Source organism: Phlebotomus papatasi, chromosome 1, assembly GCF_024763615.1.
Source record: "Phlebotomus papatasi isolate M1 chromosome 1, Ppap_2.1, whole genome shotgun sequence".
Taxonomy (NCBI): Eukaryota; Metazoa; Arthropoda; class Insecta; order Diptera; family Psychodidae; genus Phlebotomus; species Phlebotomus papatasi.
The window spans coordinates 48979306-48993952 of record NC_077222.1 but is presented as its reverse complement, the minus strand read 5'-3'; the positions used below and the strand labels follow the sequence as shown (position 1 = coordinate 48993952).

The 14647-nt window shown below is 33.1% G+C and overlaps 1 protein-coding gene across 11 annotated transcripts in view; it reads left to right on the top strand.

The window, feature by feature from the left end:
- LOC129804860 (ecdysone receptor) overlaps positions 1–14647 on the top strand; it is a 200656-nt gene that overhangs the window by 142009 nt on the left and 44000 nt on the right. For 2 of the 11 annotated variants that reach the window (XM_055852600.1, XM_055852581.1), the window contains exons 1-2: positions 3159–6055; positions 11849–12388. The exons of 6 other annotated variants lie outside the window; for them this stretch is intronic. In XM_055852600.1, the coding sequence (XP_055708575.1) occupies positions 12064–12388 (325 nt within the window). In that variant the 5' untranslated portion in view covers positions 3159–6055; positions 11849–12063. Of the gene's footprint in view, positions 1–3158; positions 6056–11848; positions 12389–14647 lie in introns of those variants that run through there. 3 more of the 11 variants (XM_055852620.1, XM_055852609.1, XM_055852592.1) reach the window with 3 other exon arrangements.

Here is a 14647-nt window from a genome sequence, read left to right as displayed (position 1 = left end):
AATTTGAAGCATTTTAATTAAAAGTTAAAAGCTTATGATGATTGATGGTTTAGCATAGCACATTTTTGACTACGGACTTCCTCTTCATCACACTTTTTTCTGCCATATACACACTCCCGAAAGAAAACTGATATTAGCAATATTTCAAGGTTTTCTATACCCACAAACTCTATACTATTTCGGATATTGACGGCACCTCATGTTCTGGCTAAAAGATGATCTTCCCTAATGGCATATTTCTTAACAAAATTTTAACCGTTTCCACACAAATTTATTTCTCTATCTTTGCCTTTTGAGTGTTTTTGATTGAAAATGCTCAGTGTAAATATTGTAGACAATCGTGCGATTCACGAGGCAACTAAAAGGAAGAGATAAAAAAAGGTACAAAGAATTCTGACAGCGTGATTTGTTGGTTACCAACGAATAGAATATAACAGGAAAATAGTATTAGTCGAAATTACAATCCATTAATTGTGTGAGAGTCTTTTTTTACCTCAGTGCTGATCTTTTTTTTTCACTTCATACAAGCTAAATTGGTGTAATTTTTCTCAACAACTCTTTTAGAATTAAACATTTTTCAGTGTGGAGAATATGGCAGAAAAAAGCAATTTAAAATTTAAAAAAAAAATCTAATATAGTGTGAAGGTTAGTTCTTTAAATTGGTTAAGAAGAAATAATTTGTGTGTTTGTCTGCGATCATTTCAATTTTCCAATCAATTTTCTTCAGAATTGCCTCCATTACGGAATTATCCGCTAAATCCCTAAATTTGTCGAGTTGTCCGCAATTTGAAACAGTCGGGTTTTATAAATTTGATAAATATACTTTGCTTGAGAGGGCAATGCCATTAATTGAAAATCTGGCACTCAACGCTAAACCACAATCACAAATAATGGCTTAATGGTGCATTAACAGAGGACTTTTTACTGGAGAAAATAAACTGACTTAAATCTCTTAAATAAAATATATTGATTTCGTTGCAACCGACGCGACGGAAAGATTAAAATGTTAATAAAAAAAGATCTTTTCCCTATTAGTTGATTTCTAAATGCATCCTCACTTAGTCTGTTAAGCGGTTTAGTTTAAATTCATTTATGTAATGAATGATCTTTCAACATATTAAATTTTATTGCAAAATAAACAAAAAGTTTCACTGTGTACATACATTTGTCATCATTTACACGCAAAATAGTACGATAGTGACAATATGTGGCGTTAAAGATATCCAAAACTTCGGTATGTAGGCAAATTAGGAGCAAGGTGAGGTAAAAATAAGAGAGAAAATTAAAGCTTGATAAAAGTGTCTAAAGTGGGGGCATTTAGCGTGAATTCGTGCAGCAAATGTGATGCAGCAGGTGTTTATTTGAACGAAGTGATTAGATTTTTGTGTGAAGTGATTGTTAATTCAATTAGGTTTTTACTCCATGCATCTGTCAATGACATGAAAAGAGGCAGTATAAGTTTGAAATATTTTAATATTTTTCTATATTATACCAAGGTATTGCATTATGATGGATAATTTATGGGTAAATGTATCGTAATACTTTTGCACAGACACCCTAATTTTCCTTTCTTATTCCTTTGTACGGGTAAAATAAAGTGACAATTATGATTTATGTCTTAAGATATAGAAGTTCTGAACACAAATTGCAAAAACAGCATTATACGAAAGAGAGTGGAAATGGAGATAATACTTGCTTAATCATTTTACGTTCATTAGCATAAAAAGGATTTTGAAGTGGTATGTGGTGTAACGTCCGTTGGATCTCAATTAGGAATGGTCTTATGGTGCTGAAGCATATTTTATTCGAAAATAGTTTTTTGACCGATTTGACCTTCAACAATTTCTTCAATGAATTTATTAAAAAAAAAAAGAACTGAAACATGTTACTCGTACACAATTAAGAGCAACATTCTGGATTTAAACTTATATGCTTACTTGAGAGTTCCAGAATTAAAAATTTAAAAACCATTTTTTCTTTTAAAGCTTTATAACCTGTTATTAAATATTTTATAGATCCATCTCATTTTTATTAGCTAAAGTTTTGAATGTTTTCAAGCTTTAGCCAATCAGATAACGCGACAGAATGGAAATATTTTATTACAAAAGAATACTGCATAAGATTAAATGGGGTATTTGAAACCATTTCCCATATGAAATTTTAAAATTTCCTCACTATTTTTTTCGATGTGCTTAAAAAAACGTACACTGATAAAAATGAAAGGATCACCGAGGATCCTTTGAAAGTATCTCTGTTTTGACACTTATTTTACTCCGGAGTAAACGATTAAAAACAATGAAAAAGTCATCTTTGGTGTTCGCTCAGATGAGGGAAATATGATATGAGTAATTACTTTACGATTAAACATAATCAAACGTGATAAATGTGCTTACAAAATTTCAAGAGACACTAGCGAGCCTTTCAAAGGATCAAATATGATCCATCCTTTTGAAAAGGATCAAATACGATGCAATTTGATTTTTTTCATTTTTACCAGTCAGTGTCGAAAAGCTGCTCCTCTTCTTCTTACTGTAGCGGTTGGCTTTGCACGCCTGCTTTTTGTAAGTTGTTCTGTAACTCTCGAACTTAAGGATGGTCTACAGATCATAGGGATACTGATACAAAAGGCACTACAGTCGATAGTATTGATTGATTAATCAATACGCCAACCGATAGATTTCCTTAAATCGAAACGGTACAGTCGAAAAACCAAATTACCGCGTAAAATTGGAACTATGCATCTTCTAATTAACGAAGCTAATTAATCCAAATCGCCAATCGATAGAATTTATTAAATTCTACAATATCAATGTTCTAAGATCGACATAGACGGTGCTAGAATTGGAATTATGTTCTCCCTGATCGACAAAATTCATTAGTCATACAACATTCTACCAAGTTTCCATTAAATGTCAACTATTCCTAAGAAGAAATACTAATAGGCCTATACTATCACTACAGAAAAAAAAAGTATTTTGTAAAATTGTTCGTATATGTTTGTGAATTCCTACTAGGGACTTACGAAATCCTCGTAAATCTCATAACCTACAAAGAAAAAGTCCGTAAAAGTTTGTAGTTTTTCACAAACTTTATTCGTAACTTGACGAGCATTTTTTGTTCTTTTGCAAACATTTGTTCGTACATTTTTGTTTGTCTGGCAAAATTTTATGAACAAATGACAAATTTCTACGAACAAATGTTTGTAAAAGAACTAAAAAAAAATGCTCCTCAGGTGATCACCTGTAAGATGATCAATTGAGGAGAATTTTCTTGTTATAGGAGAATACTTGTTTGTAAAAAGAAGTACATCTTACCAACTAATTTGTGAGTTACACGATTTACCAGCATTTGCAATAGGAAGTCACAAACATTTACGAACAATTTTACTAAATACTTTTTTCTGAGTAATCCGAGTAATCCGACTTTTAATAAATTACTTTAGAGTTCATATTCGTTTGGCAAAAAAGACTTGAATACACATGATCTGCCTTAAGCTACCTCACCTTCCTCAATTTTCACAACATTGTATCTTCGAACGCTTTACTTGAAGTGTAAAATTTGTAATTTATAAACTATTATTGCATTGATAATGCTGTCAAGCATTCGTAAGACTTTTATCTTGGTGTCACTGTCAACTTTACATTTAAGTCATATGAAATGGCGATTAAATAATTTTGAATAACATTCTATGTCTTTTAACATGCAACAGAACCTTTAGGTAGGCACTCGGCATTCTTATCCATACAATGGAATGCATGCCTTATAAATCAAACAGTGCAGTGTGTTAATTGACGCTAATGAAATAACTTTATTTCACTTTTTCCTGAAAACACTTTATTTGTCTCGATGACTTCTTTTTTGTCTCAGAAGTGAAATTTAACGTTTGTCTCGACAACTGATAAGGGAAGTGTCGCTGCGTTTTACCAAGTGCAACATACAAAATCACTCTCGCTGGAATCGTGTGACTCAAAAAAGCATTTGAGATGATAAGGAGTAATCGTTCCATGTGAGTGCTTATATGTATACACACTGTATGTATGATGAAAAAGTGAGATTTATTACTGATCATCTTGCACTTTCCATTGACATTGGGTTGTTTTTTTGTATAATAACGTCAGAGTTTTCTAAAGTTAGAAAATGTTATGCACTATAAAGATCAATAGTTTATAGTTGATTTGAAACATTGACCCTTCAACGGCCGTTTTTCAGTTTGTCCGGGTGTCACAAATTTGGCAATGAATAATGGTTTTTTTTGTGACTAGGGCTTCTGATTGGTTGGTTTTCAAGATAGGAAAATATTTTGATAAGAGTCAATAACCTTTAATCAGTACTCCTGAGTGTTCAAGGTCATGGTTAGTTTCACTGCGGTATATCCGCCTGCAAAGAATTTCCTTATGAAGTTTTGATTGAACCTTTTTGGTTGACAGTTAAAAAGCATCAGACAATGAGGAAAAGTTGTGCATGTGAAAATGAATTTGAAAATGACGCAGTGATAGCATGACCTCGATAGCAGACGATAAGTTATCAATGCTGAGTGCACATTTTTTCGGCGTGGCTGCTTCAAAAATTCCTCTCGCGGAAAAACTTTGACAGTGTTTGTAAATGTCAAAAAGACAAGGGGGATTGCAGCGCTTTTTGCGGTGTGTGGAGAGGGTCACAAAACTTGAGGAATTAGTGGTGTGGACTCTTTTTTTTTCAAGAAAGAAGTTGGGAAAAATGGGAGAGAAGAAAATGAATGTTGAAAGGGAGAAGAAATAAATGGTATGGAAGAGGAATATCTCAGAAGGTTTTTACTAAACTTTTTTTTTATTTTCTTATGCGCGGTCTCTTTTATACATATACACTCACTCATACCCCACCAACAGAGGGCATTACAAATGTATTTCAATTAAACACACACCGTCTCAAATGCAATGGAAATAAAATAAATATTTTTGGTTGAGTATTTGTGGGATGGTACTGTAGTGTGAGAGGATCTTGCGCGTTTGAACTGAGAAACATGACTGTTGTGTGAAATGTTGATTCAGTGTATGTTTGACTATCGCCAGATGAGGTTTAAAGAGCTCTCTGAGTACTTCGAGGAAGTTCTTCGCGTTTGCCGGAAAATTTATTCAAGGAATTTTACAAGTTTTCAACACCTGAGTTGACATTGTGCTATCTGTTGCCTAAGTTTTTGAAAACAAGAGTTTTTCTTTAAATGTATTTTAAATGTAAAATTTGACAATTTTGTTATTGTTTTTTTTTTTTTCTTGGAAGAAATACTGCACCCGTTTAATAAGGATTTTTATACTAAAAAAAAAACTTACGAAAAAAATACCTCATTAAAATTCACTGTGTTATTGTGACAAGAGGATGCAAGTTAGGAAAAAGGTAAAAGAAGGAGAGATTAGTGCTTTTTTTTCTATGAGTGTTTTGTGCTGCAAAGCATTTAAAATCTAAACCGTGTGTTCGCCTTTTGAGACGCTAAAGTGCATGTTTGAGAGTCAGAGAAATGTTAAAATAAATAGATGAGGGGAGAAGACATTCTGAAGAATTATTTCAATATCTTCAACAAATCTTGTTTGAAGGAGTGAGAACCAAGGGAAGGGAACGTGAAGAGAGTAAAAGGAAAGAAAAAAAGAAAATAAATGCGGCACAACATTAAACCATTTTCTTGGAATACAACACCATAGATGAGGAAAATTGTCATCAAACAACCACTAGAGACAAAATTGGTGAAATGAGGGAGAGATTGTAAAGGATATAGTAGGAGGATGTTTTCAGAATGGTATTTATGTGACTCTCTCTCCCCCATTTTTTAAAATGTGCCAACGGATTTATACGGAACGTCTAAAAGTGAAAAATTGTTACTTTTAGGAAATTGAATGAACAAAAATATCTCAAATTGAAAGAAAGGAGATAGACAAAAAAATAGAAATCAGAGAAAAAATAATAAGAGTGAAATTTCCCAATTATCGCCTGTTTCAGTGAACTTGAGCCATTACAATTTGCGTGATATCGTGCGATAATAGAGAGAGGGTATCTCATATTGTGAAGAAAACAAGGCACAATACACGTAAATGACACTGAAATTATAAATGAAAATATTCCAAATTTACTTAGTATTATATTGACTGAATTGATAGGAAGCGAGAGAGCGAGGAAATTGTGGCAAGAAAGAAAGATTATCCCTCGTAATTATCTTTTATTTTTAATTTCCATTCAGAAAAAAAAGAGTAACACCATGTACAATTCCCCGGGATTTTGGTCATGTTGCAAATGGTGCAAATACATTACGAAGAATGTGAAATTTTCAAAGCGATGAAAAATTGTATGATTCCCCCTTTCCAGGATGATGGTTAGGAATCCCTTGAGTCCTCAACTGCGGAGTAAAACTCTGTACATTTTGTATTAACTAGTGAGAGATTGTCGTCAGATGAGAGATGAATGTTTGAAAGGGAATAATGAATAACAGAAGGGAACATTTAGTTGTTGAATGGAGGAGAACAACAAAAAAAAAAGAAAGTTGAGTGCACATTTTTTTTTCTCTGTTGCCATTTCTCAATGCCAAGAGGAGAAAGCAAAATTCGGAAAAATCCTCCCTTGACATTAAACTCACCCTCCCCAACAAAAAAAAATTTGTATATAACAAAACATTTCCAAATTTGTTCAATTTCCAGTGGGAGTTACTATTGTTGTGGAAATTTTGATAATGCTTCATTGCTGGAGACGTGAGCTAAGAGTGTTGAATAAATATTTCTCTGATGAAATTGAATTTCATACAATTACGAAATTTATCCACGATTTTCACCAACTCCGTCATTTTAATAGAATATTCTAATTTAGAAGTTGGTGATGGAGTTCGATTCAATTTATGTTTATTATTCATTTGATTTTGAAGCCACTGAGCTTAGTATTCATCTAATCAATATGATAGTAGAGAAATAAAGTTCAAAATTCCTAGTCCAAGTTGAACTTTAAGATTTAGGAAATTTCAAGATTTGGAAAGGTCAAGGTATCGCTTATTACCATCTTAAAAACGCTTAATAAGTAAAATGATTATTGACAACATGAATATATTATTGCTACATTTTGATCAATATTTTAAAAATTTTTTGATTTCTAAAAATCAAATTTTAAGTAAACTCAAATCTTAATATGCATATCTATCTTTTTGTTAAAATTTTAGTATAAATCCTTGCATCTCAAGACGCTGAAGAATATTTTACTAATCAAAATCGAAAATTTGTTGACCATTCCGTATTTCGTACAGCTCAATATGATCATTCTTTTCATTATTATTATTTTGATTAATAACTTTTTATTAATAGTCTTGTGGTATTCTTTAAGTAAGCTGTTATGAAATCCAATATTCTTAAAGTCTATTTGTGGATTTTATTTACTTGTAAAGTGGCGTTCTAATAGGTGTTTTTAGAGCTTTCAAAACCATTATAAAATTTTCTATTTATTAGACAGCCATTTTGTTCTTTACGTCCTACTAAAAAATATTTATTTCTTCCTAATTATGTTCTTCTGCATTATAACTCATATTAATGCAAAATGATTTATTTCAATTAAAGTTTTTTTTTTAATTTGGGAAATGAAAATAAGTGGCACTTCTACTTCCAAAATAAATGTTAATTTTAATTTTTGACATTTTTGAAAATTTCATTTTATTAATTTACAAAAATCGTGATTTTTTTTTTAAATTGAATTTTAGCGAATATGATAAAATATATTGTAAGTTAATCTTCAAAATCTTGAAATCTCGATTTTCAAAATTTTGAATTTTGTGTTGAAAGATTGAAAGCTAATGACCTCTCTTATACGTATTAATTTATAATGATACTTCACAATCTTTCCTACACCAGAAGGTTCCAGCTTTAAAATTAAAGTCAATTGAAAGAAGTTTAATGAAATACATTCTAAATTTGTTATTAAAAAAAAATATTGTATTTCAATATAAAAATTTAAAATTTCATCGAATCCATATTTTAGAAACTATAATTTATAAGAGGCCAATTTACAATTTTAAAACTTAGAGATTTTCCGCAGAATTAAGCCGCCTTTTCTTTATTCTGGGTTAAGGTTTTCCTGATATTCCAAAAATAAAAATAAAAAATAATATTAAATGCCATTTGAACATTAACACTAAACCTACCAAGACCCGGTTAAATTGACCGGTTTAAAATTAACACATATTTAAACGGTACAATGTCACTATCAAACTATAAATTTCTTAAAATATGCTTGTAATATATTTTTTCAGTGTTTAAATTTTAAGTTTTTGTTCTTTTCCAAGACAAATTTGTCATTAGACCGAAAAATGACCAAAAAACGGTTGGTACGAGTAGATTTAGTGTTAAGGTATTGCAGTATAACTTTTTTTTTTTAGAAATCCTAATTGATAACAGTACTTTTTTGGAAAACCATATAGGATAAAAGAAACATCTATTGGCAATTTAAGAATTTTATCATGAACTCTTTAAGTACCATTTGAGATATGAGATTTTTGAAAAATGTAGAAAATGAAAGGAAACACGTCATATTACTTGCACTTAATTAGAAACATTTTCATTAGAAACAATTTTTGTGACAAAATTGCCAACTATAGTGTTCCTCATCCAATAGATTTTCCTTAACACTTGATCAAATAACAGACCGTAGTAGGGTAGGATGCTCAACATTTTTTTTTTTGGGAAAGAGAAAAAAATTAAAATTTAAACATTGAAAAATATATTACATGCATATTTTGAGAAAGTCATAAAATTTGATAGCGACAATCTACCGTTTAAGTATTTAGTTAATTTTAAAAAGTTTTCAAACAGGTCAATTTGAGCGGTCTTGGTAGGTTTAGAGCTAAACCCTAGAAATTTTCATTTTTGTTTTCTGCCAAAATTGTGCATTGAACATATCAAATTAATTATTATGCGGACATTTATCAGTTTAATGTGCACATCCACATACTTTGCAAAAATTCTGGTTTTTCGCAACAACTCTATGTATGACCATTTTCGTGACAATTTTAACAAAATTGAAATTCTTTTTTTGCTAATTTTAACCAAAGATTTCATTATAAGAAGACTGAGAAATATTAAAGTCTGCAATTTTTCTTGTATTAACAGCAATTGCATTTCAATTCGCTTGGCATATAAAAATTTTCCTGGATTTTTATGCATTATTTAAAAGTTTTTCTTGAATAAGTCGAACTTTCTTAGAAATTTTTGATATTCAGAATTTTATCACAAATGCAAGTAATATTTTCTGTATAGTCTCTGTACATTCATTTTTCCACTCCATAAAACTAACAGTTGGAAACATTGTATGCTAGCTTATATATTACTTAGCTGCAGTATAATCTCAATTTGATGTTCATTGAGCCGAATATTCTCACAAAATGTGGGACATTCCGATTGGAATTGAACGTGCAATAAGGGAATGACATTGTACTTCATCTCCGGGGATTTTTATTCACTTGCCATCTTAACTATCCCAGTCTTCTTAATAAATTTAATGTTGGGTTCTATGCGAAAGAATTTTGAATGTGTTTCGTGTATGAGGAAAATTGTCTATGCGGGTCAGAGATGCGAGTGATAATTGGAGTAATTGATGAATGTCGGCTGGTGGTGTTTTGGTGTGATATGGAAAAGTGTGGGGGTCACTGTGATGATCATCTTCAATTCAAACGAAAGATGCTGTGAATGGGTGACGACGACAGCAAATTTCCATTATTGTGACATAGTCACTGGGTGACTTATGCTACTCTCTGTGGCTCCTAGAGAGAGCTAACCATTTCGGCCTTGGTGAATTCAAGTCACCTAATCGTTGCTGATCCCACCGCAAAACGCAATTCAGTAGGTCACCCACACATCAATGTCAGATTAATTCGTATGTTTCAAAATGCTCTGCTGAGGAACATAAAAAGAGGGGGGACAGGGCTAGAAAAAAAAAGAAGTGTTCAATTTTACTTTTTTTAGTATTCTTCCAACCATTATCTGACCCAAATAGATTTGCGATGCCTTCATTCCAATTGCGGTCACATTTACCCTATTGTATACCGTAAGGCTTCTGGAAGACCTTGGTTTTTGGGAGTCCAGAATTAAAGTTTTTGGATGTATTTAAAAAAAAAGAACTCTTTTTTTCAGTTCAAGGTGTTTTGGGTGAAAAGTGTGAAGATTGCAATAGGCAGAGGAAAAATACAGGGTGCCTTATCAGTACGTTGGAAAGTGACAGATAATAAGAGAGCAAAATAGGTGATTTCTTATTTACTTTACCGGATTTTGAGGGTGAACCTCCAAGGTGCTATTTTTAGACAAACAAACACAAAATCTCGCACTAGAGTCTGTAAACCCCTTAAAATGATGATGTCCAGTCAGTGTACTCTTGTCATTATATCCTAAGGCATTCTTCCACATCACTTGACTTCCTAATATTTCTTCAGAGTATTATTATTATTTGTTCGTATCATTATTGGGCTATTTCTGGAGTTTTGGTTCTTTTTTCTGATGAGAGGAACGCGTGAGTGATGCATTGAGGTTGTTTGTTCAAACTTCATTCCGAACTTTTGAATTCTCTTGTCTCTATTCTGGGTATTATATCACCTCCTTCCTGTTTTAGGGTTAATATACAACATTGATGGATCTTCTATATTAGAGAGAGAAAAAGATGTTATTTCATCTTTTGTATTTCAATTTTTTTTTCCCCAAAAATAAAAGGAAAAGAGAATATACCTCCGTTCCGTAGCATTAATGTTGATATGTGTTAGTTGAATAACATCAGGTCAGTGGCAGCGCACTGCCTTTCAATGTGAAATAACATTTCTTTAGTGATTATTTTCTATTGCCAAGTGAGATATATCAACATTTCACTATCGAGTCGCCGAACTTTGGAGGACAAATTGATGTGTGCCTAATACATTGTGATAGAATTTCATATATATATATATATTATATAGAGCCACGAGAAGTTAATTGACGTGTCTTACCATTAAAAATAAAAGCACTGAGATATTATTGTGTATTTGGGGAGATGTAAGAATGTACCAATGATGAATGTTAGTATGAGTGAAATAATGTCAGTCACTGTCACTGACACCAATTCACTGTCACAGTTCTTGGACAGTTTTCTATTAGTATAAGCGTCGTATAGTGTAGTCAACGGCGTAGTCTATTTAGCCTGACTTCTCTTATGACTCCTTTAAGCCGGCCACTAAGTTTGTTCCATTGGATGATGTGGAATTAAAATATTTTATACGCTCCCATAAGATTCTAACTTGCCCCACTCGTTTCTTCAACCACGGACAACTTGAGCAACATACAGCCGTATAATATACAATCAGTGAGAGTCACATCAATTCAACATTACAAATGCTTTAAAAAAAAAAAAATTATCTGGCAATGTGTTGATAGAAAAAAATGGTGAACAATTGAAGTGAGATGGATAGATGGACGAAATGGATGTAAGAATGAGACTATTTGTTTATTTGTGTCTGTAAGGTGGTTCGTTCAACTGGCTCCCGTAGTATATTTTGTAAGATGATGGTTCCCTGATGAAGAATCTTCAAGAAAATAGGATTGTGTGCGTATGTCTACATAGGAATTAGCGAACAAAAATAGCAAAAGAAACTGCGCCATAAAATTTTTATACCAGAATTTCGCATCACTACCTGGATGACGTATCTAGGAAAGAAGAAGAAAAAAAAAGAGATCTCAAGTGATCGACAAGTGGTCAGGTTTTTGCTCTATCGCCACAGTTTATTGAGTTTTCCGTGATCTTTCGTGTATGGGGGATATCTTTCTTTTTGCCACAATACCATAATCTTCCTGTGTTTTTTTTTCTTTCTAAAATTGTGAAAATATACCTTTTTCAGTGTGTTAAAAACGCGTCATGCCTGAAATGATGGTAAAAAATTCCAGTGATCAAGGATAGACAAATATTGTGGTATCGCGGAAGAGATCGAACAGTGAGACTGTGGTTTCTTTTTACAAAAACTACTACTGTTAAGTAAAGTGACGAAATACTGAGCGGTATTGCTCATAATTTTCAAGTGACTCAAACAAGTGTTTAAGGGAGAAGTGTGTCAAAATGATGAAGAGAAGGTGGTCAAATAATGGCGGCTTTGCCCTACGTATGCTGGAGGAGAGTTCCTCTGAGGTTACATCGTCCTCGGCAGCCCTGGTGATGTCACCGGGTATGACAATGTCACCCACATCACTGGGATCACCTGAGTACAGTGAGCTTGAGTTATGGAGTTATGATGAAAATGCCTATCATCATCATGGGGTGATTGCGGCAGGTGCAAATACGGGGTGTGGTCCACCAAATCCCAATACAGTGATCCCATTGCCCTCGATCACCACCACGATCAGTCATACACCGCGCAGTGAGTCTGCCAACTCGATATCATCAGGTAAATAGAGTCGTCTATGTAAGGGGTCAACATCAAATGTTATGGCTGATCTTGAAATTTTTGGTTGATAATAGTGTGAATGATCGCGCAGATTGCGATGATCACATTGCGCGAATAACTCTGTCTCGGGGGTTCAAGATTAAAAGTAATATGGGCACAAAAAGTATGTGTGCGTGTCAATGACAGTAAAAGTTCATTTTTAGATTTTTGCTTCATATAAACATAGCCATGGGATTTTTGTGTCAGACGCGATCGCTGATCGAGTGTTTATAGTGATTTCAAGGTTACACCAAGCTGAATTGATGTCAACGTTTTCTTCACCGTCGATCATATGCTGTGTTGTACATTTAATTTATTAGACAGTTTGGGGCAAACTTTTTCTTACCTGCTAGTATATTCTTCAAAATCCCAGCTTTTGTGGTCAAAGCTAAAATACACCTGCGTCAGATCGAGTTAATTTTTTTTTATAGATCACGAATAATGTCTGCTAACGTATATTCTTCCGTTTTTCCGTTTATTGTACAAAAACTGATCTAGATCTGGAGTAAATGGTAACAGATATTAACTTACGTATACCCAGTTTGATCCTCAAAAAGAATTCCCTTCGAAAATCTGGTGGTAAAGGATCAATTCAAACTATCATACACTGAGAATGTAGGATCAAGGATTACAGTTTTTTTTTTTGCTTAAATTTGATACATATGTACACTTTTTAATTCGTGGAAAACTGTAATCGCGCCATCGCTTCTTACGGAGAGAAACACCCTGATCTTTTTCCAATTTTTCCATATTTTTGAATTTCGCAATACTATGCTTTTGCGCACCTTCACTTTTCTTGTTTTTGGCACATTTGAACTTTCGAAAAGTACCCAAAAAAAAGTAAAGTATAATATTTTCGCTATGGATCTCGTGGTACAAGCGACAAGAGCGCTATGCCCTAAACACACTTACAACTTTAGCCGAGAGACGGCCTAATGTAATTATAATCAAAAGAATGATTAGACTACATTCCCATCAGTTTCCCATAAACTAAGTCGTTTTTTGGCTTAAGCAATAAGTGTGTCTAGGGTATTAGATCTCTCGCAGTTATGAGTTCGAATTCTTCCCGGTACAAATAACTATATATGTCTGAATTGAGACATTTTCGCATATGATAAAATGTAATAAATTGTCCTCTTGCCTTTGTCCAAAAACTTCCGGGAGGGAGTACTCAAGAAACATCCACATTGCTAAGAATGCGCTTCAGGGTGAACTACAAGGGTTACTAGTGGACTACTTCAGATTTTTCCAACACGAGATTAACCAACAGTATAACATAACTGTATATTGCAACAAAAAATATCTCTATTACGATTTACAATAATAATAATTTTCGATAATCCCCAAAATTTCACTAGATCTCACAAATTTAGAGGATTAGCCTGATTTTTCAACTTTTGGCTTGATTTCCAAGTATCGATACCGATCCTCATTTTTTGTTCCGGCACACCTTTTAGATCGGAAAAATTTTATGAAATCAAAATACACATCCCTTTCTTTCTCACACACTTTGCATATGTCTATCCCATTCTTTCGCACTCAAAATTCAATTGAGCTAAATTGAATTTGTTGTGATGTTTAAAAGAAGAAGAAGAGTACGAAAGAATGAGATAGACATATACAAAGCGTGTGAGAAAGACAGGGATTCGAATTTCGACTTCATGAAATTTTCCTGATCTAAAAGATGTGCCGGAGGCATTAGTATACAAGTAGAAGTGGCTTGTAAAGAATCCCAGGTGCTCTAAGTTAATCAGGTCTTATCACAGATCATTTTATTTGCGTATATTGTGCAATGATCTTTCTCATGTGCCCCTAGTTTCGCGATCATCCTGAACACGCGCACCCGCTATGAATAATGATGGTGCAGATGTGAGAGGAAAAATCTGATGGAAGCACAGCTGACCCCATTTTTCTCCTGACTTTTGGCGCTTACCAAAACAAAATTTTGATCGTATGAGCACGAGGAGTGCTGAAAGTGACATAAATTCAGTGTGGACTTGCATGGCCCAGTTCTATATGGGGTTTTGGACGAAGGAAGAGAGAGAGAATGAGACAGAATATTTGTGCATCCATTCAATTACTTTAACGATCGCGAGTGCAGTAAATAAAACATATGCGGAACCAAAAGACAGCATAATATTTCAGCTGACGTATCACATGATCGTGTTTTTTTTCGTTTTTGTATTCAATGGCATTTCGAAAGAAGAAGAACAACTAATA